Source organism: Symphalangus syndactylus, chromosome 4 (assembly GCF_028878055.3).
Source record: "Symphalangus syndactylus isolate Jambi chromosome 4, NHGRI_mSymSyn1-v2.1_pri, whole genome shotgun sequence".
NCBI classification, from domain to species: domain Eukaryota; kingdom Metazoa; phylum Chordata; class Mammalia; order Primates; family Hylobatidae; genus Symphalangus; species Symphalangus syndactylus.
The window spans coordinates 56,091,107-56,114,761 of record NC_072426.2 but is presented as its reverse complement, the minus strand read 5'-3'; the positions used below and the strand labels follow the sequence as shown (position 1 = coordinate 56,114,761).

The 23,655-nt window shown below is 36.8% G+C and overlaps 1 protein-coding gene across 5 annotated transcripts in view; it reads left to right on the top strand.

Annotated features, from left to right (window-relative positions):
* LOC129480692 (bifunctional heparan sulfate N-deacetylase/N-sulfotransferase 3) overlaps window positions 1-23,655 on the top strand; it is a 196,202-nt gene that overhangs the window by 69,603 nt on the left and 102,944 nt on the right. For all 5 annotated transcript variants that reach the window (XM_055274730.1, XM_063637955.1, XM_063637954.1 and 2 more), the window contains exon 4: window positions 22,091-22,276. In XM_055274730.1, the coding sequence (XP_055130705.1) occupies window positions 22,091-22,276 (186 nt within the window). The remainder of the gene's footprint in view (window positions 1-22,090; window positions 22,277-23,655) is intronic.

The window sequence follows — 23,655 nt, the reverse complement described above, 5'->3', positions numbered from 1 at the left end:
AAACCAGGAAGAAGTTGAATCTCTGAATAGACCAATAACAGGCTCTGAAATTGAGGAAATAATCAATAGCTTACCAACCAAACAAAGTCCAGGTTCCAGATGGATTCACAGCCGAATTCTACCAGAGATACAAGGAGGAGCTGGTGCGATTCCTTCTGAAACTATTCCAATCAATAGAAAAAGAGGGAATCCTCCCTAACACATTTTATGAGGCCAGCATCATCCTGATACCAAAGCCTGGCAGAGACACACCAAAAAAGAGAATTTTAGACCCATATCCTTGATGAACATTGATGCAAAAATCCTCAATAAAATACTGGCAAACCGAATCCAGCAGCACATCAAAAAGCTTATCCACCATGATCAAGTGGGCTTCATCTGTGGGATGCAAAGCTGGTTCAACATATGCAAATCAATAAATGTAATCCAGCATATAAACAGAACCAAAGAGAAAAACCACATGATTATCTCAATAGACGCAGAAAAGGCCTTTGACAAAATTCAACAACCCTTCATGCTAAAAACTCTCAATAAATTAGGTATTGATGGGACGTATCTCAAAATAATAAGAGCTATTTATGACAAATCCACAGCCAATATCATACTGAATGGGCAAAAACTGGAAGCATTCCCTTTGAAAACTGGCACAAGACAGGGATGCCCTCTCTCACCACTCCTATTCAACATAGTGCTGGAAGTTCTGGCCAGGGCAATCAGGCAGGAGAAGGAAATAAAGGGTATTCAATTAGGAAAAGAGGAAGTCAAATTATCCCTGTTTGCAGATGACATGATTGTATATCTAGAAAACCCCATCATCTCAGCCCAAAATCTCCTTAAGCTGATAAGCAACTTCAGCAAAGTCTCAGGATACAAAATCAATGTATAAAAATCACAAGCATTCTTATACACGAATAACAGACAAACAGAGAGCCAAATCATGAGTGAACTCCCATTCACAATTGCTTCAAATGGAATAAAATACCTAGGAATCCAACTTACAAGGGATGTGAAGGACCTCTTCAAGGAGAACTACAAACCACTGCTCAATGAAATAAAAGAAGATACAAATGAATGGAAGAACATTCCAGGCTCATGGGTAGGAAGAATCAATATAGTGAAAATGGCCATACTGCCCAAGGTAATTTATAGATTCAATGCCATCCCCATCAAGCTACCAATGACTTTCTTCACAGAATTGGAAAAAACTACTTTAAAGTTCATATGGAACCAAAAAAGAGCCTGCATCGCCAAGTCAATCCTAAGCCAAAAGAACAAAGAGGGAGGCATCACACTACCTGACTTCAAACTATACTACAAGCCTACAGTAACCAAAACAGCGTGGTACTGGTACCAAAACAGAGATATAGACCAATGGAACAGAACAGAGCCCTCAGAAATAATACTACACTTCTACAAACATCTGATCTTTGATATATCTGACAAAAGCAAGAAATGGAGAAAGGATTCCCTAATTAATAAATGGTGCTGGGAAAACTGGCTAGCCATATGTAGAAAGCTGAAACTGGATCCCTTCCTTACACCTTATACAAAAATTAATTCAAGATGGATTAAAGACTTACATGTTAGACCTAAAACCATAAAAACCCTAGAAGAAAACCTAGGCAATACCATTCAGGACATAGGCATGAGCAAGGACTTCATGTCTAAAACACCAAAAGCAATGGCAACAAAAGCCAAAATTGACAAATGAGATCTAATTAAACTAAAGAGCTTCTGCACAGCAAAAGAAACTACCATCAGAGTGAACAGGCAGCCTACAGAATGGGAGAAAATTTTTGCAACCTACTCATCTGACAAAGGGCTAATATCCAGAATCTACAATGAATTCAAACAAATTTACAAGAAAAAAACAACCCCATCAAAAAGTGGGCAAAGGATATGAACAGACACTTCTCAAAAGAAGACATTCATGCAGCCAAAAAACACATGACAAAATGATTATCATCACTGGCCATCAGAGAAATGCAAATCAAAACCACAGTGAGATACCATCTCACATCAGTTAGAATGGCCATCATTAAAAAGTCAGGAAACAACAGGTGCTGGAGAGGATGTGGAGAAATGAGAACACTTTTACACTGTTGGTGGGACTGTAAACTAGTTCAACCATTTTGGATGTCAGTGTGGCGATTCCTCAGGGATCTAGAACTAGAAATACCATTTGACCCAGCCATCCCATTACCGGGTGTATACCCAAACGATTATAAATCATGCTGCCATAAAGACACATGCACATGTATGTTTATTGTGGCACTATTCACAATAGCAAAGACTTGGAACCAACCCAAATGTCCAACAACGATAGACTGGATTAAGAAAATGTGGCACATATACACCACGGAATACTATGCAGCCATAAAAAATGATGAGTTCATGTCCTTTGTAGGGACATAGATGAAGCTGGAAACCATCATTCTCAGCAAACTATCACAAGGACAAAAAACCAAACACCGCATGTTCTCACTCATAGGTGGGAATTGAACAATGAGAACCCATGGACACAGGAAGGGGAACATCACACACCGGGGACTGTTGTGGGGTGGGCGGAGGGGGGAAGGATAGCATTAGGAGATATACGTAATGCTAAATGATGAGTTAATGGGTGCAGCACAGCAACATGACACATGTATACATATGTAACAAACCTGCATGTTGTGCACATGTACCCTATAACTTAAAGTTTAATAACAATAAAATTAAAAAATAAAATAAAATAAAATAAAAAGTCTTCAATAGTATATACTCTCAATTGAAGAACTGTATCTAAATTTTGGAAAATGGTTGTTGTTAAAATTTTAATGATAAAATAGTTAATAGATATTTCTATCATAGAACTCTTTGCCAATATCAGATATTTAATGCTTGTATAAACAATACTATTAAAAGTAGTAGTAGTAGAACAATGTTCCTGATAACATAAAATCTTACTGAAGATTGAACTTCTAACTGCATCATCATCATTCTTTTAAATGGTGTCCTTTTTGCCTCTCTTTTCCAAGTGCAGCAGAACCTGTTAATTTACATTAGCTGGGATGTCTATTGTCAATTATAAAACTTTTTAGATTAGTGAGCGTGTTAGCTTTTTCAATATGGAAATAAAGATTATAGTATCAAAATGTAATTTAAAATATATTGAAAGACTTGCTGGCTTAAGGAATATATGATGATCTTTTAATTAGTTTGCTTGTCAGCTAGAGAATGAATGAATACTACCACTTTTATTTCAGTGATACACTTTATGAAAAGGCATATGAGATTTTCATTTTATTGACATTGAACACAAAGTATAATTCTAGTTATCCTAATAAAGAATTCCAGTCAGGTTGCAAAGAGTCCACTCAGCTGGTAGGCCACTTTAGAGTAATCCAAGCAGCACAGTTTAAGAAAGACATTGGCCATTGTTCAGAGCAAAATGACCAATATGATGAAGTCTATAATTTACTTCATAAAATGAATAGCTGAAGGAAATTCAAGAAGGCAAGAGATAAAAGAGAAGACTAAGGGATATATTATCAAGGCTACTATTCAACTAAGAGTACTGGTATGGCCATGCCAGTTATTAAAATATTCAAATGTGACAATACTTTACCCCTATCCTGCTACCACATCAGATTCTTCCCCAAGGTGTCCCAAATCTCCCCCATTAGTCAGGAACTAAAGTGGCCTGGCCCAGAAAGAGTCTCCAGCACGGAGCTCCAGCTGTCCAGCTGGCAGCAGTTCTGATTGGTCAGTGGAGTGGCATGCTGGTTGGTAGATATTTTTCGTTATCATTGCAGAAGATAATCAGTCAGTCTTAAGATGCAGAAGAGACTAGAATCAGTATATTTATAAGGAAAGGTATGGAAGTCATACAGATTTAAGAAGTAGAGTTCTTCCAATCTAGATAAGTTATGTATAGAGAATGGTGCTTGACATCTAGTAGGTAGTAAATGTTTGCTAAATAAAAATAAAAGTAAATATTTCTTCTAGCTCCTAAGATTCTATCATTACTGTATTAAAAGGTAGGTTTTATTATTATTCAGGTATGATGAGTCCAATAGATCAGGAGATGATTGCCATTGAAAAGATTAGTTTGTTATTCACAGTTCCCAAGAGAGGGTGTGTGCCATGGATGCAGGGCCACAAGGGGAAACACCAGGGTTGCTCAGGAGGCAGAGGGAGCAGGGAGGAAATGTGGTAAGAGCCTTTACTGTGGTTGCTGCAGGAAAGGTAAGGCAAGACAGGGTAAGCAGGCTCAAGATTGGCTACTTTGAATAATTTCAGTATGCTCTGAGGTGTAAGAGCTGTCCTTAGTCATCTAATACTTGGCTCTGGGGTGATTAGATCAAAGAGATAGTTGCTGAACATATGAGAGTCTGATAAAGGAGGAAGACGAGGGTAGGAGCTCTGAATTGCTTGATTTACGTTTGAGAGTGCTCTCAGGGTGGTGTTTGCTATCTCTTGGAATTGTCTAGCCTGGGAACAGCAATCTCTCCAGGGTCAGCAAGGCCCAGATATCAAAGCATCAGAAATACAGAAAATAAAGAGGCATGATGCTTTCTCCCGGTTATGTATCTTGAAGCAATTCCACAGGTTTTCAAAGCCCCTCATCATCCCAGCTGTCATATTCATACAATTTCTAATTTGTCATTCTTCTTCCCAATATATGCCCCAATCTGAACATTATTGTCCACTGACGTGATGTTATCAAAGCAGAAAATGGTAAAATATTTTTTCTTTCATGTGCACTTTACTTCTATTAATGTAGCCAAAGATCACATTAAATTTTTACACCATCATATCACACCTGTGTCTGCCTGGCCCTCTGTCCCTGAGCCGTTTATTAAACCTTCAAGTATTTATTTTTATCCAGTTGACTTTTTAAACTAAATGCTAGCCTTAGAATTACAATTGTCCCTTTAATATTCCATATTTGTTATATGTTCAGTGTTTTAGTATATCAACCTCCTGCTAAAAACTGACTCTATTATTTAATATGCTTTATATCTTTCCTAGCTTTGTGTAATCCCTATATTTTACAAGTATGACTTTGCATCTTCAAGTTATTAGTATTGTTGAATATATTAATATGGTTAGAGATTTGTGGTAGAGCAATACCTATCCTTTAGCTGTGTTCCCTTGGTATATTTCTAGCAATTGTTTCACATCTACTTTTTCACCAGAATAGTTTAAAATCTGTTTTTCTAAATTGAAACATCATATCTAATTATTTTTAGAATTACATATTTTAAGTATCTTGAACTCCAAGATAACACTGTCATCTACTCCTAAGTTCTAGCACCTCCACATAGGTGGTTGAATCACAGAACATTAGAGGAGTGTTTAGGATGAAGACAAGCAGGGGAAAATTGGATGTAAGTAGACATACTGGATTACTAATAAATTAACCAAAGAATAGGAAATAAAACCCAGCTTTAACTAAACCAGTGGAAGTGGGATCATAAAGAAGTGAGATGTGAAAAGTATTTCTGACATAGATTCAATAAGGTTTTTAATCAGATGGATGATGAGGAAGCAAAAGAGAATAACAGGTCAAAAATAACATCAGGGTTTAAGCCTCCCGCTTTTCTATCTGTGTGTATTTCTTTAAGCTTTTTGCAAGTGTGAACTGCTGCTTTTTCTTTAGAAGTTCTGTATTTCACCTACATGAGGATAACCCCTCTTACCCATATCTACAGTGGTGCAAAATGTATTCTCATTTGGATATATCATTGAACTTTTGAAAGTGGTTTTGATTAGAATTCTTTTCTTTGTAAATTCCTGTCCAGATTACCTTCTTTTCCATCCTATGGGAAGACTCCATACTCTCTAACAAGATAGACATTGTAGAAAGAATTCCTCAATCCCTTTCCCTTTTTCCTCTAACAGAAATACTAGATTTCATCTTCAGCACATTTATCTGGTAACTTAAACGATTTCATAAAAAGAAAGATAAATTTAGAACATGTACTGCATGAAAATAGTGCCTTACTGTCCAAATTTATATGGACACAAAATGAACTAACAGCCTTTATGAATTCTCCTAGAAACTCATACTAGTGGGCTGGAGTCAGATGTGGGTATGAGGGTGGGGGAGGTCTATTTCCAGATCCATGCCTGCTGCTCCCGAATTTTCACTGTTCTTTCCTTTTACGCCTTTCATTTACTTAAGATGGAGGGGGCACTTGCATTCTGAGAGGTGGTTATAAACATGGCAGAGATGGAAGTGATGGCAGAAGAAGAAGTAAGAGTCAATTCCGCATGAGTGCTAACCTTGGCTCCGCTTTGGCATTTTTGTGTCTCCCACTCCATGTTCCCACGCATTTAACAATTTCTTTCAGGTTTTCTTTTTCTTTTGTACCAGCTCCTGCTACTTTTCAAAATTTTCCATCCCTACTTCACTTCCAAATTTTCAGCCCACACCTAGATTATTGCAGCAGCCTCCAAACTAGTCTCCCCGATTTCCCGTTTTTTCCTTTAATTTTTGCTCAGATCAGGAAACGTGAAACTTGAAATTCTGTGATTCTGTTTCCCCTGCATGAAACAGAACCTTACGGTTCAGTGAGAAAGATTCTTGACTCTCTTAAGGAAATGTAGGAAGAGAAATTGTTGAGCTCCAAAATATTTACTAGACATTGTGCTTAGGGCTTTCCATACATCCTCAGTTAATTCTCCCAACCACCTGTGAGGTTGCTTATTCTCGTATTGCAAATGAAGAAAGCAAGGCTTAGAGAGCTTATATAAATTTTCCAGTGAAAGCTGGAGAAAGGGTTTTATCCCCAGTCTGTCAAATTCCAAAGCCCATGTAACAACCATGGTTTGTAAAATTAACAAGTAGCCATGCCATTGATACTCTTATTGCTGTTACACAGATCTCATAATCAAAACGTTATTACTTCTTTAAGGAATTATATTTTTACACAAATTCAGAATACAATCTGACTTTTTACAATGTTTTTCTCCTAAAGAGCTGTCTATAGGATTTATGTAGTTTCTTGTGTTTGTGATCACAGTGCTGCAAGCATTACTGTCCTGGTGGCTTTTATAAATACCAGAGGGTATACAGTGGTTATAAAAAAATCGATATCAACTTTTTATGCTTTCAGAAATATTAAACTTCACTTAAAATTAGTACTATGTAGACTTCAAGATTCCTAATCAACCTTGCATATTTTCAGAGAGATTAAATGTGTGTGCAAGTACTCTGAGAATTTGAGGCTGTCCTGGATTATTTACAGCTTTCTTACCTCTCAAAGACCCCAAAGGTCCACATAAACTTCAAACTCTGAGAAAGCTGAATTAAACCAAACTTTCAATTCCTCCATTATGAATCCAGATACTTTTCTTTTCAGTTATTTTGCTACAGCATAAAAAGTAAGGCTTCATAAATTCATTTTTTTTTACATTTCCATAAAGCTTTTCTTGTGTTTACTTGAATACACCCCAGCAATTCAAAAATACCAACCTGGGCTGTGCAAAGTACAAGTGTTTACATGATTCTTTTGAGTATTCTCACAAAAGCGCATCCTTTAGTGCTATGTTTACTTATGAGACACTCAACAAAGATATGACAACACTTCAAAAATTCTGGAGGGAACTCTAAGAGAGGAAAACAACATGCTCGGTTAAATGAAAATGTACTTGAAATAAATGTTGTAATTGTTAGGGAATACTGGGAGAAAATCTGTCACTTTCCCCCAAATAGTTCTTTTTGTAAAGGTTACAAGTGAAAATGAAAATTAAAGCCAAGTATGCTACCTTTTGTAACCCTTTTTCAGTATTGGTACAACATTTTTAGCTTAACTTTTGTTACTGGAATTTCTTACTACGTTTGGCTTACAAAATGTCATTCCATTTCTTGAAATAATTTAGCTGCTAACTTGGGATAATACTTAAAGAGGAATATGTGGTGTTAAGAAGAGGTTTTTGCTTATGTTATTGCTACAGCTCTATCAAATTTATGGTACACCAGAGGTATTCCTTCCCTCCCACTTTATATGTAATATCTAGTATGTATAATAGAAGAAATGTATACTGTTTAATAAGACTTTGTTTTTAGACATGATTGATAATGATAATGTATCTTCTCTGATGAATGTCTGCTCTGAAATAAGCACTCTGAATTATTTGAGGATGGAAGTAATGGTTAGAGGAATCTTAGTTTACCTTGGTTTTTTTGTTTTGCTTGTTTTTGTTTCCCCCAAATAAAGAATACTGTTAACTAAATAAAAGAAAATGAAATGACACTTGACCAATAACTTCGTTTATATCCTTCATGCTGGACAACTCTGTGAGATCATTAGTTTTATTACCCTTACTTGGCAAATGAGGGAATTGAGGCATGGTGAATTTGCATAATCTGCCAGGGTCCTGGGACCAATGAAGAGAAGCACTGAGATTGAGCCCAGGACTCAAATCTGTGCTCTCCTAAATCGGTACTCTCTTCATGATACTATCCTACTCTCTGTCCCTAGGATTCCTGGTACAAGGATAACTTCATTGTCATGGGTTTGGCTATTTTGAGATACTGAAAGAATAAGACTCTTTTCTCACTGTATACTAAATTAAACACCATACACTCATCTCTTTTCCGGAGATGAGTAACTCCAGAGTGATAAGGTGACACTTCTGTTTTATAAGTTGCTATAATGCCATTCGGATTTACAAGATCTCATTATTAACACCTTTAACACTTTTATCCAAAGACTTTTGTTACTTTTATTTTATAGCCATATTTTTTGCTATCTTGTGAGACAAAGAATATCTCCTTCCTGGGGTTTCTGGATCCATAGGAATATCACTACCCAGACAGACTCACCTAAACCTCAAGTTCCAGATTTTTTTATGAGGGTTTCATTATATAGGCATGTTTGATTGTATTATTGGCCACGTGACTGAACTCAATTTCCAACTCCTCTCACCTACACTAAGATCGGGCTGATACCACCTGGCTCAAAGCTCTCATTCTCTAACTACATGGTGGGACTTCCTGGCATGACTAACCTTCATCCTGAGTCATCTTGTTAGCATAAACTCAAATATAATTTCAGGGTCTCACCGTAAATAACAAAGACATTTCTATCACTCAGGAAATTCCACAGAGTTAGGAGTTATCTCCCAGGAATCAGGGATAAGGAAGACCAGACAAATTCTTTATTAATACAATAGCTGCCAACAGGGGATGATTCTTGAACCCTTAAAACAAATCTACTAAAAACAACATTGTCATCACAGAAATTTTTTCACATACCACCCAGCAAACCAAAATTTATATTATAAATCAAGGAGCACCATGTAAGAAAACTAGAGAAATAGTTAGTGGTCAAATCTATAAATATTAACCAAATTTATGTAACTGTGTCTATCATATTTTAGGAAATTATTCCATCCTTAAGTATGTAGAAAGAAAATTGTACATGGGAGTTTAAATTTGTTCATGGATTAAAAATAGTACATTCATATTTAGCATCTGAATATAAAATCATTTCTAAAACCACAAAGATTATGTCGAAGAAACACAGAATTGTAAACCTGAACTTTAGTGACCACTTGTACAACCCCTTTATTTTACAATTTTTTAGAAAATGAAAAATCAGATTCCTGTGCTTAAGGTAATTAATTCTTTCAAGATTTTTCATTTCAAACCATACCAGAAATATTATCATTTATCACAGGAACATAGTCTAATATTTAATAATCTTTGCATGTAGTACCAAATCTAAATTCCCTAATCTAATGATCCTGACTTGCCTTATTTTGTTGTAGGCTAAGAAAACAGTCAGCTTCCTTTGAATAGCAACTTTACATATATTAGGCCACTTTGCCAACAGTCATGCCATTTCTTACTTTCTTCCAGCGATTGTGGCTACTACAGGACTCCTTCCGCAGGTGCCAGAGGTTCCACAGGTTCTTATAAGCTGAATTGTGGTGTAGCCCATCAGTGTCACCTTAGGAAAACAAATCGTCATTAGAAGCTTGAAAATGCTTCACAAATTCAAATAATTATATAATTTTGACTATAATCATCCTGCTGTGCTATTAAATAGTACATATTATTCATGCTTTCTAATTATATTTTGTACTCATTAATCATGCTCACCTCCCCTGCAACATCTACTATCCTACCCAGTTTCTGGTATCCATCCTTCTACTCTCTATCTTCATGTGTTCAATTGTTTCAAGTTTTATATACCACAAAGAAGTGAGAACATGTGATGTTTGTCTTTCTGTGTCTCAGTTATTTCACTTAACATAATGACCTCCAGTTCCATCTATATTGTTGAAGGTAACTGAATCCCATTCTTTTTTATGGCTGAATAGTACACCATTGTGTACTATTATACTGTGTGTGTGTATATATAGATATATATATATATTTATACCTCATAATATACCTCACTTTCTTTATCTATTCATCTGTTAATAAACACTGGTTGCTTCCAAATCTTGGCTATTGTAAACAGTGCTGCAACGAACATGAGAGTGCAGATATCTCTTTGATACACTGATTTCCTTTCTTTTGGGTATATACTCATCAGTGGGATTGTTGGATCATATGGTAGTTCTAATTTTAGTTTTTTGAGAAACCTCCAAACTGTTCTCCATAGTGGTTGTACTAATTTACATTCCCACCAACAGCGTATAAGGGTTTTCTTTTCTCCACATCTCTCCAGCATTTGCTGTTGCCTGTCTTTTTGGAGAAAAGTCATTTTAACTGGGGTGAGATGACATCTCATTATAGTTTTGATTTGCGTTTCTCTGATGATCAGTGATGTTGAGCACCTTTTCATATGCCTGTTTGCCATTTGTATGTATTCTTTTGAGAAATGTCTATTCAAGCCCTTTGTCCATTAGTTATTCAGATAACGAGATTTTTTTACTATAGAGTTGTTTGAGTTTCTTATATATTCTGGTTATTAATCTCTTGTCAGATGGGGAGTTTGCAAATATTTTCTCCCATTCTGTGGGTTGTCTCTTCACTTTGTTGATTGTTTCTTTTGCTGTGTAGAAGCATTTTAACTTGATGTGATCCCATCTGTCCATTTTTTGTTGGTTGCCTGTGCTTGTGGGGTATTACCCAAGAAATTTTTGCCAAGACCAATGTCTTGGAGAGTTTCCCCCATGTTTTCTTATAGTAGTTTCATAGTTTGAGGTCTTATGTTTAAGTCTTTAATATATTTTGATTTGATTTTTGTATATGGTGATAGGGGTTCAGCTTAATTTTTCTGCATATGAAAATCTAGTTTTTCAAGCATCATTTGCTGAAGAGATTGTCCTTTCTCCAACGTATATTCTTGGCACCTTTGTCAAAAATGAGTTCACGGTAGGTGTATTAATTTGTTGCTGGGTTCTTTGTTCTATTCCATTGGTCTATGTATCTGCTCATATGCCAGTAGCATGCTGTTTTGGTTACTATAACTCCTTAGTATAATGTGAAATCAGGTAATGTGATTCTTCCAATTTTGCTTTTTTGTTCAGGATAGCTTTGGCTATTCTGGATCTTCTGTGGTTCCATATAAATTTTTGGATTATATTGTATATTTTGTGAAAAATATCATTGGCATTTTGATAAAGATTTCATTGAATCTGTAGATTACTTTGTTTAGTATGGACATTTTAACAATATTGATTCTTCTCATCCATGAACATAGAATATCTTTTTATTTTTTTGGTGTACTCTTTAATTTCTTTCATCAGTGTTTTACAGTTTTCACTGTAGAGATCTTTCACTTTTTGGTTAATTCCTAGGTAGTTAATTTTATTTGTGGCTACTACAAATGAGATTACATTTTGACTTGTTTTTTACATTGTTCACCATTGGCATATAGAAATGATACTGGTTTTTGTATGTTGATCTTGTATCTTGAATTTTACTGAATTTGTTTATTAGTTATAATAGTTTTTTGGTGGAATCTTTAGGTTTTTCCAAATATAAGATTATATCATTTGGAAACAAGGATAATTTGGCTGTTTCTTTTCCAGCTTGAATGCCCTTCATTTCTTTCTCTTTTCTGATTGCTCTAGCTAGGACTTCCAGTGCTATGTTGAATAACAGTGGTGACAGTGGGCATCCTTGTTGTCTTCCAGATCTTAGAGGAAAGGCTTTCAGTTTTTCCCAATTCAGTATGATACCAGCTTTGGGTCTGTCATAGATGGATTTTATTATGGTGAGGTATGTACCTTCTATACCAAGTTTGTTGAGGGTTTTTTATCATGAAGGAAAGTTCAATTTTATCAAATGCTTCTTCAGCATGAATTGAAATGATTGTATGATTTTTCTCCTTCATTCTGTTGATATGATATATCATATTGATTGATTTGTGTATATGGAACCATCCTCACATCCCAAGGATAAGTCTCACTTGGTCATGATAAATGATCTTTTTAATGTATTGTTGGATTTGGATTGTTAGAATTTTATTGAGAATTTTTGCATCAGTATTCATCACAGATATTGGCCTATAGTTTTCTTTTTTTGATGTGTCTTTATCTGGTTTTGGTATCAGGATAATACTGGCCTCATAGAATGAGTTTAGAAGTATTCCATCCTCCTCTATTTTTTGGAATAGTTTCAGTAGGATTGCTGTTAGTTCTTCTTTAAATGTTTGGTAGAAATCAGCAGTGTAGCCATCAAGTCCTGGGTGTTTCTTTACTGGGAGATGTTTTATTATGTCTTCAATCTTATTGCTTATTATTGGTCTTTTCAAGTTTTGGATTTCTTCATGGTTCAATTTTGGTAGGTTGTATGTGCCAAGGAATTTATTCATTTCCTGTAAATTTTCCAATTTATTGGCATATAGTTGCTCATAGTAGCCACTACTGATCCTTTGAATTTCTGCAGTATCGGTTGTAGTGTTTCCTTTTTCATATCTGATTTCATTTATATGGGTCCTCACCCTTTTTTTTTCTTTGTTAATCTGGCTAATAGTTTGCTGATTTTGTTTATCTTAGAAAAATCCTTTTTGTTTCATTGACTTTTTTGTATTGTTTTCTTCATTTCAATTTCATTTACTTCTGCTTCGATCTTTATTATTTCTTTTCTCCTATTATTTTTTGGTTCAGTTTGCACTTGCTTTTCTAGTTCTTTAAGATGCATTGTTAGGTTATTTATTTGAAGGTTTTTCTCTTTTTTGATGTAGGCACTTACAGCTATAAACTTTCCTCTTAGTGCTATTTTTGCTGTATCCCATAGGTTTTGGTATGTTATGTTTCCATTATCATTTCTTTTCCAAAAAGTTTTTCAATTTCCATCTTAATTTTTTCATTGACCCACTGATCATTCAAGAGCATATTGTTTAATTTCCATTGAGTTTGTATAGTTTCCAAAATTCCCCTTGTTGATTTCTAGTTTTATTCCATTGTTGTCAGAGAAGATGCTTGATATTGTTTAGATTTTTGTAAATGTTTTAATACTTGTTTTATGACCTAACATATGGTCTATCCTTGAAAATGATCCAGTGCTGAGAAAAAGAATATGTATTCTGTAGCCTTTGGTTGAAATGTTCTATAAATATATATTAGATTCATTTGTTGTATAGTGCTGATTAAGTCCAATATTTTTTGTTGAGTTCCTGTCTGGGACATCTGTCCAATGTTCAAAGTGGAAAGTTGGGCTGGGCGCGGTGGCTCACGCTTGTAATCCCAGCACTTTGGGAGGCTGAGGTGGGCGGATCACGAGGTCAGGAGATCAAGACCACGGTGAAACCCCGTCTCTACTAAAAATACAAAAAAATTAGCTGGGCATGGTGGCGGGCACCTGTAGTCCCAGCTACTCGGAGAGGCTGAGGCAGGAGAATGGTGTGAACCTGGGAGGCAGAGCTTGCAGTGAGCCGAGATCACGCTACTGCACTCCAGCCTGGGTGACAGAGCAAGACTCCACCTCAAAAAAAAAAAAAAAAAGAAAGAAAGTGGAAAGTTGAAATCTCCAACTATTATTGTATTGGGATATACGTCTCTCTTTAGCTCTAATAATATTTTCTTTATATAGCTGTGTGCTCTAGAGTTGGGTGCATATATATTTAAAATTGTTATATACTATTACTGGGTTGACTCCTTTATCATTATATAGTGAACTTCTTTGTCTCTTCTCACAGTGTTTGTTTTCAAATCTATTTTGTTTGATACAAGGATAACTACTCCCGTTCATTTTTTATTTCAATTGGCATGGAATATCTTTTTATATCCCTTTATTTTCAGTCTATGTGTATCTTTATAAGTGAAGCGTGTTTCTTGTGGGCAACAGATCATAGAGTCTTGTATTTTCATCCATTTGGCCACTCTGTGTCTTTTGATCACAGACTTTAGTTCACTTATATTTAATGTTATTATTTACTTGTAGAAACTTACTCCTGCCACTTTGTTATTTGTTTTCTGGTTGTTTTGGGGTTTTCTCTCTCTTATTTTCTTCCTTCCTGTCTTCCTTTTAGTGAAGATAGTTTTCTCTTGTGCTTTAACTTCTTGCTTGTTTCTGTTGTTTTTTGATTTGAGGTTATCATGAGACTAGTAAATACTGTCTTGTAACTCATTATTTTAAACTGAAGACAACTTAACATTGATTGCATAAACAAACACAGAAAGAAAACTCTACACTTTAATTTCATCAACTCACTTTTTAATTTTTTGTTGTTCTTTGTCTTGTTGTACTGTTTATATCTTGAAAAGTTTTTGTAGTTATTACTTTTGATTGGTTCATTATTTAGTCTTTCTACTTCAGATAAGAGTAGTTTACACACCACCATTACAATGTTATCATAGTCTGTGTTTCTCTGTGTGCCTACTATTACTAGTGTACCAGTATTTTTACCTTCAGACAATTTCTTCTTGCTCATTAATATCATTTTCTTTCAGATCGAAAAACTCCCTTTAGCATTTCTTATAAGACAGGTCTGGTGTTGATGAAATTCCTCAGCTTTTGTTTGTCTGGGAAAGTCTTTATTTCTCCTTCATGCTTAAAGAATATTTCCACCAGATATACTATTCTAGCATAAAAGTTCTTTTCCTCAGCACTTTAAATATGTCTTGCCACCCTCTCCTGGCCTGTCAGGCTTCCATTGAAAAGTCTGCTTTCAGATGTATTGGAGCTCCATTGAATGTTGTTTGTTACTTTTCTCTTGCTGCATTTAGGATTCTGTCTTTGTCTTTGACTCTTGGGAGTTTGATTATTAGATGCCTTGAGTTAGTCTTCTTTGAGTTAATCTGCTTGGTGCTCCATAACCTTCTTGTACTCAAATGTTGATCTCTTTCTCCAGGTTTGGGAGGTCTTCTGTTATTATTCCTTTGAATAGACTTTTTACCCTTATCTGTTTCTCTACTTCTTCTTTAAAACCAATATCTCTGAGATTTGCCCTTCGGAGGCTATTTTCTAGATCTTATAGGTGTGCTATGTTGTTTTGGTTTTGTTTTCTTTTGTTTTTCTTTTGTGTCTTCTGATTGTGTATTTTCAAATAGGCTGTCTTCAAGTTCACTGATTCTTTCTTCTGCTTGATCAATTCTGCTATTAAGTGACTCTGATGCATTCTTCAGTATGTCAATTGCATTTTTCAACTCTAGAATTTCTGCTTGATTCTTTCTCATTATTTCAATCTCTTTGTAAAATTAATCTGATAGAATTCTGAATTCCTTATCTGTGTTAATCTTGAATTTATTTGAGTTTCCTCAAAATGGCCATTTTGAATTCTCTGTCTGAAAGGTCACACATCCTTATTTCTCCAGTATTGGTCCCTGGTGCCTTATTTAGTTCATTTGGTGAGGTCATTTTCCTGGATCATCTTGATGCTTGTAGATGTTCATCTGTGTCTGGGCATAGAATAGTTAGGTATTTACTATAGCCTTTGCAGTCTGGGCTTGTTTGTGCTTGTCCTTGAGAAGGCTTTTCAGATATTTAGAGGTGCTTGGTTCCCAAGCCCAATATCACTGTGGTTTTTTCAGACTCATAGAGGTACCATCTTGGTGGTCTTGGAGAAGATCTAGAAGAAGGCTCTGGATTAATAGGCAGAGATTCTTGTTCATTTCCCTTAGTTTCTCCCAAACAGAGTCTTTTTCTCTGTGCTGAGCTGCCTGGAACTGGGATTATGATGATGCAAACACCCCTATGGCCACTATAACTGGGACTGCACTGGGTCAGGCCTAAAGACTCAGTGAGCACAGCACTGAGTCTTGTCCAAGGCCCACTATAACCACTACCTGGCTACTCAAGGCCCTAGGTCACTACAATCAGCAGGTGGCAAAGCCAGCCAAGTTTGTGTCCTTCCCTTGAGAGCGGCAAGTTCCTCCAGGCCCCAGGCAGGCCCCAGAGATGCTGTCTGGGAGCCAAGGATTAGAGTGAAAAACATTAGAAATTTGCCTGACGTTCTGTTCTACTATGGCTAAGCTAGTACTAAAACCATACTATAAAGTACTTCCTGCTCTTCCTTCCCCTTTCCACAGGGAGAAGAGCCTCTCCCTCTGAGCACCACCACCAGCAGCCCTTGGCAGGGTTCTGTCAGGCCACCGGCAATTTTCACTTAAGCCCAAGGGTTCTTAGCTTGTGGTGAATGCGGCCTGACCTGGGATTCACCCTTTGCACAGTGGGCTCCCCTCTGACCCAGCGAAGGTCCCAAAATGCTGTTCAAGAGCCTAGGCCTGGACTCAGAGACTCCAAGAGCCTGCTTGTTGCTCTACCCCACTATGGCCAAGCTGGTACATAAGGTGCAAAACAAAGTCCCCTTTACTTTTCCCTATGCTTTTCTCAAGCAGGATTCTTTCACCATAGTCACCACTGCTGGGAATGTGCTGGGTCACACATGTAGTAAGCACGTCCCAAGTGCCCAAGGCTCACAGCATACTCCCTGGCTATCACTGGGCCCAAGGGCTCTTTAATCAGCAAGTGATAAATCCTTCCAAGTCTGGATCTTCCTCTTCAAGACAATGGGTTCCCTTATGTCCTAGAGTATGTCAAGAAATGTTCTCCAGGAGCTAGGGCCTGGAATGGGGGCCTCATGACTCTGCCTGGTGCCCTCTCCTACTGTGGCTGAGCCAGTATCCAAGATGCAAGACAACGTCCTCTTTACTCTTTGCTCTCCTCCCCTTAAACAGAAGGAAGGAGACACTTTCATTGCTGCGAGTTGCACTTTCTGGGATTGGGGGCGGAGTGGCGCAAGCAATCCTTTAGCTGCTCTGGCTAGTGTCTCCCTAGGTCACATGCCACCCTAGTCTACTGGCTCTAATCCCAACCCAGCACTAGGAATTGCCTAGGAATTGAAGTCCTTGTGTGCTACACTGTCTTTCAAGTTTACCAAGGACCTTAGAGCATGTTGGCCCATGGCAGCAAGACTTGACAAGAAACTCGAGCTCTAACTGATGACATGCATAACTTCCCCTTGGCTAAGTCTGGTCCAAATGCTCCCTCCATGTGTGAGCAAAGGCTGAGCAGAGCATGGATTTGCTCTCTGCTATGACAGGGTAGTACTGAGTTCAATGTAAAGTCCCCCAGTCACTGTGTTCTCCCTCCCCCACATACATAGACCCTCTGCACTGCATGGCCACTGCCGGGAGATAGGGGAAAGGTGGCACTGGCGATTCAAGACTGTCTCTCCAACCCTCCTCAATGCCATTTTCATTAATTTTTATGAAGATAAAACGAGGTACTGTGATTGCTCACCTGATTTTTTGTTTTTCTGATGCTGCTTTTCTGTATGCAGATAGTTGTTAAAATTTGGTCTTCCTGCAGGGGATAAAAATGGTGTAGGGTTCTATTCTGCCATTTTGCTCTGCCCTCATAATTTTTAACTGCAGTCTCAAAAATGCTTTCAAGTATTATTTACATAGATATTAAAATTTCCCTGATAGTTACCATATGTTTATTCTTCAGATGAACAGGCAGTGTGATGAAGATAATTGAGAAAGTGAAAATTGGAATGAGAAGGAGGTAGTCAGAATCAGATCACACTTTTTCACTAGTATCTGTTGAGTACTTGCCATTGGCAAGACACTGAGCATATCGCAGTGGATAAAATGGAACCTAAATTTCATGAAGCTTATTGTTCAATGAAAAAGAGAGATATTACATAAATGTCTTTTCTATGCAAAAAAAAAAAACATGCTTACAAACGATGAAAAACCAAGGAAAGCTACTAAGAGAAGTTTTAATGTCGACTTCACTTAGATTGGGACTTGTCCGTAAAGTCTTCTCCGAAGATATGACAGAATAAATTACCTTCAGATTTATCCAGGTGAAGATTTGGAGTAGAAATATTTCAGGGGAAGAAACCATATATAGGAAGATGCTGAGGTAGAAACGTGCTTGTTGAGTTCCAGGGAAAGGTTCATGTGACTAAAATTCAGTGAAGGATGGAGAGTGGTGCAAGATAAAGCTAGACAAAGAAGCAAGGATCATATGCAGTGCTTGCGATCATGCTAAGAATTTTGTAATTTAAGTGGAAAGGGAAATCAGGGAAGGATTTTGAGTAGACAGTCACATAATCATATTTGTGTCTTTTAAATATTACTTTGCAGGGAATGTAGTGGAAGGAAGCAAGAGAGGGAATGGGATTCTATGCCAAAAGGCAATGGGATAAGATGGTAGATTCGACTAGGGTGATGATAATGACAGAATTGAAGAAAAGTAGCTAAATTTAAGATATATACCAGAGATAGTACTGATAGGACATTACAGTGGACTAGATTTAGAAAACAGGAAAGAGGAGGTGTCAAAACTATCTATCTTTCAACACAGCAACTTGTTTGTTGATGGTTGATGGTGTCATTTAATGACATGAAGAAACCAGGGAGAAAGAGAATATCTGGTAGGGCTGAGATGTGGAAATCATGAGCTCAACTATTGAGTCTATTAATTCCACTTGTGTTCCAAATACTTCATTTACATTCTATAGTTACATAGCCATATTCCTCAGTGTTTTTGAACCATGTCCTCCACTAGAAAAATCTTAACATAGATTTCAGAGTTCCTGGATCTAAGATGCTACTTTGAATCAAGGATCAATGAAAAGACTAATTAGAATTAACTTTTAAGGTAGACTTTTTGCTGCAGATTAAAAAATAATTTGTGCTTAATCTCAGATTGAACAATCCAGAGGAGAGTAATCAGCCAAAAATTTAGCATGATGGCTAAAGCTTTTAAAACATGATAGTCTGCCTTCCAGATCATACTACCTGCAATCTTAGCCCAAACTTTTCTATACAATAACGTTTCAAGTGTTCTCTCTGGTGATGAATGCAAATTTGGGAGCAAATTTATGTTGCCTTTTTCTAAAATGAATTTAAAAGCGGCCCCCTACTAACTGAATGACTCACAAGCTGGAACCACTTGGCAGTGGCTAAGCATATTTGGAGGAATCAGAACAGAAGCAGGCTTAGGAAGGGGTAGTGGGGTAGAAGTCAGAGTTCACCACAGAAGCCTCATGAGAAAGAATCCCAAAATCTACAGTGAAATTAGAAAATACAGTCTGTCTCTTTTAGTGGAAAATAAGTGGCCCAGTAGTTTCATAATTTCCACATTATACTTGGGTGGTAGGATCATAGCATCTAAAAACAATAGAGGCAGGGTAATAATGACAACAATAATTTTAAAAATTCATTAAATGTGTATCATGTTTCCAGAGCTATAGTAACTGCCTTCCAAAATTACCTCTGAACCCCTTTGAGGTAATGCCCTTATGGCTAGCATTTTAGAGAACAGGAAACAAGGCTTAGAGCTCATAGGTCGTTTGCCAAAGGCCATGCAGTTGGTGAATGAGAGCATGAACAGCCAGATATGTCTGATTCCAGAAGCGATGTTTTCTGCTACTATGCCACACTGCACCAGCACACAAATAAAAGATGGAACTAAAAAACCCATTTAGTCAGGTGTGCTAGTGTGCATTTGTAGTCCTAACTACTGCGGGAGGATTGCTTGAGCCCAGGAGGTCGAGGCTGCAGTAAGCTATGATCACCACCACCATACACCAGCCTGGGAAACAGAATGAGATCCCGTCTCAATAAATTAATTAATTAATTAAAAATCACAGTAGATTTTAGTGTTAAAGCTAGAAAAGAGTAAAAACTGTATATACATTGGTTGCCAAATATTTTTAAATCCAAAATAAGGGAAATGTCTCTGCTATGCTGGGCCATCCTTTCATGACATGTGGGTTCTGAAGACATAGCTGACTACTCGCAGGTATTGAAAACTACCTTGAGCTTTTGAACAGCATAATTTCTTACAGATTTGCAGATACTTGAATTGTATACCATAGCTCCTGTCATTGTGAATTTCTTTCTTGGTTCTTCCCATACTCTTCAAAAAGTTGTTAACCTCCTCAGCACCACACAACATTTCCATGTAACAAACCTGCACATGCACCCCCTGTATCTAAAAGTTGAAATTTAAAATAAAAGAATATTATTTAACAACCACTACAGAAATAATAAAGTTACTTCAGCACGTTTTTTAAAGTTGTTAACCTATAATTCATTTTTTAATGTTTGTGATATGAATTCATTTTTCTTCATCTGGTCTTTATCACCATACCCCTAGCCTTTAGTTGAACACAAATTATGTGTTGATGAGGGATGTCTAGTGGGAAAAAATTACTTTAGTTTGAATTTTTAAAAACCAGTAAGAAAAAAGCAATGAGATACTTCAATTCAATTTAAAGTGGAGTTCTACTTTACCTCTCACCCTTCAGAAACACAGGAATGGTCCACTCAACCTCCAATACCACCCATCCTCTTTCTCACAGTAGCAAGATAGTGGCTCCCGTTTTTGGCATCCTCAACTACAGCTGACGGAACTGAGTTTTGAACAATAAACAGAGTTTACAATATAAGAAAAGGGCATTCCAATTGAGGAAGACAGTGTGTACAGTATACAGCAATGACATGAAGGAAATCATCAGAAATTGGGGCGATGAGTGCTGATAGGAGATGAGGCTATATAGGTAGGTTGGGACCAAATTTTGAGGGCCTTTTATGCCATATCAAGGAATTTGAACAAGTATTTAGGTAATGGCAAACCACTGGCAAGCTGTTTTCTTTCTGCATTCAGGCACTTCATATACTTTCTTCCCCTCCTGTTATTATTTAGGTTTAAAAACCAAGCTAACTGTATCTCTAACTTTTTCCATATCAGTTGGCTGCATAGTTCTGCAATTTAAACCATTTAGCAGCCTGATACTGTGATTCTATGTATGTGAAATTGTTATTTGGCATGAAGACAGTCATTAATTTAAAAGAACCTATTTGAGTGGAATTTTTGAAGATTTTTTCCAAGCAATTGAAAAATATAAACAGAAAAATAAAAAATAATTTTGGAGAAAAAAATATTTGTCAACTACTGAAGCCGTGGGTGTTCTATTTCTAAAAGACACGTTTCATTTTGTATTCCTGTGTAATTTTCCTCTATGCCTTTTTTTTTTTTTTAACTGGAGTCGTTTTATGTACAAGGGCTTGACTTCAAATCAATTAAGTTCCCACAATATTTGGCTGTTTCAGTACCTTCAACTTTCACTGTAAGGGCTTCTACTTCAAAAAAAAAAATTACTCTGTTGAATTTTACCACATTATCCAATCAAAAGTGTGTGCTTCTCCTAAGGCAGGGAACATTGTTACTGCTGACCCACATGCTGAGGGGACAACAGAAATGTGGCAAACTTGGTAGAAACTGTAGAGCAGACAAAATAAAATCTTATCAGCAGCCTAATGAACTTGGAATGTGTTCTGTTCCTCTAATAAATATTGGTTTTATTTTATGGGAAGTGTTTAGTTTTGTTTGTAATAAGTGTCTAACATTTAACTTGTTGACGTACGGGCAATAGGAAAACAGGTGGCTACGACAAGGATGTGCAAAATAGAGGCTCTTTCAAATTATTCATTAAAATCACTAGTTCTGTCTCTCCACCCCTCAAACACAGATGTATCAACATAAAGACTGGTGAAATGGCTAACAGGCTTCATGACATCTAGAGGTGTTAATACTTATCACTTTAATTTTACCACACAATTAAGTAATGATGATTTTAAATATATATATTTACAGTACATTTGAAAATCTTACTGTAAAAATAGGACCAAGATAAATCTTTGCACACTCTAATTAACATTTGCTTGGTCTTAGGAGCACGGCATTCCGACGGACATGGGCTATGCTGTGGCCCCTCACCATTCGGGTGTCTACCCTGTACATGTTCAGCTTTACGAGGCCTGGAAGAAGGTCTGGAATATTAAAATCACCAGCACTGAAGAATACCCACATCTGAAGCCAGCTAGATACCGGAGGGGTTTTATCCACAAAAACATCATGGTGAGCTTCCTCCGGTATGCATAGGGTACAACTAATTCTGCGAGATTTACATTCCTCACTTGAAGAAAGAAAAAAACAAATGTTAGAAGCATAAATGTAGGAAAAGCTCCATGCTGCAAGAAGCATATTTGTCATATCTAAGCAGAAGATGTTTTAATTAAAATCACTTCTTTTCAATTCTTCAAATATAACTGAATAAGGTTTTGTTACTGACATTACCACTGGTAAGCAGGCACTGATGTTAAAATACTAAAAAAAATTACATTTAACTTGCAGATAATTTTTAGTAGACATCACTTCTTCAAAATGTTATTCAGTATGAAAAACTAACACCAACTCTGTCTATATTAACCATGCTGCTCTTTGACAAGCCAGTCAAACTGTGTTCTTCTATTTACCATGCCAGGCTAAAAAAGAACTCAACCATTTGCAGCCAGAAGCCACATGTGAAGCCCTGCATAATCATTAACATATAATAACATAGAGTAAAAATGACAGGTGATGTTAATTAAATCATTTGCATACACCATCTAATTCTATCCTGGGCTTCTCTGTTTTGTTTTTTACAATTTCAGCAAATGTATATTGTCAAAATATGCTACTACCTCCCAAAGCAAGCAATTAAATCCTAATTTATTCCCAAATCAGAAAATCCTAAGAAAGTCCTGGTAAAGCTAGGAATGGGCCTCCTAATTTAGAATCACACACTGGGAAGAAACACCACAGAAAAACACTATGTGATGAGCCACCGTAACACTCTGTCGAACTGATATGTCTGAGGAGATGTCTACCCTTTAGAATTAGGTTATAACTGACTTCTTTTCAGACAGTTTTTCAATGTCTGCAAAAATTACAGAGTGGATAGACATATAGCTTAGATCATCTCCCATCTTGACTTTTCCCTCAATAAAAACTGTTGTAAATGATAGACGGGGACATAATGGCCACATTTTATCCCAATTTGCCCTTCCTCTGTACTGAAAATGAACTTACTGTGGCTCAAGCTGCCAGCATTCTGACCAGGGGGAGTTTAGAAGACCTGGGTTATATTTTTTCATTTCTCCTGAAAACACATTTTATCTGTATTATAAATGCATGAATCACGCAGGTAGTCAAGGCTCTAACAGATTTCCTGTTTTGATGGAACTGTCCCTGTGGGTCCGCTTTTGCAGCAATCTGTGGAAACCTTCTATATTTGGCTTGTGGGCTCTTGGATGAGAGTTTCCAAGTGGGAAATGATCAGCAGACAGTTGATTACACAATAAGCAAGAGAAAATAGGGCTAAGAGCCATCCAAACAGAGAAGCAAGTAGAGACCACAGGAGCCAATATGTCCTCCTAGGGAGAGAATGCATCTAGAAATAGGGAACTGAGGAGTGA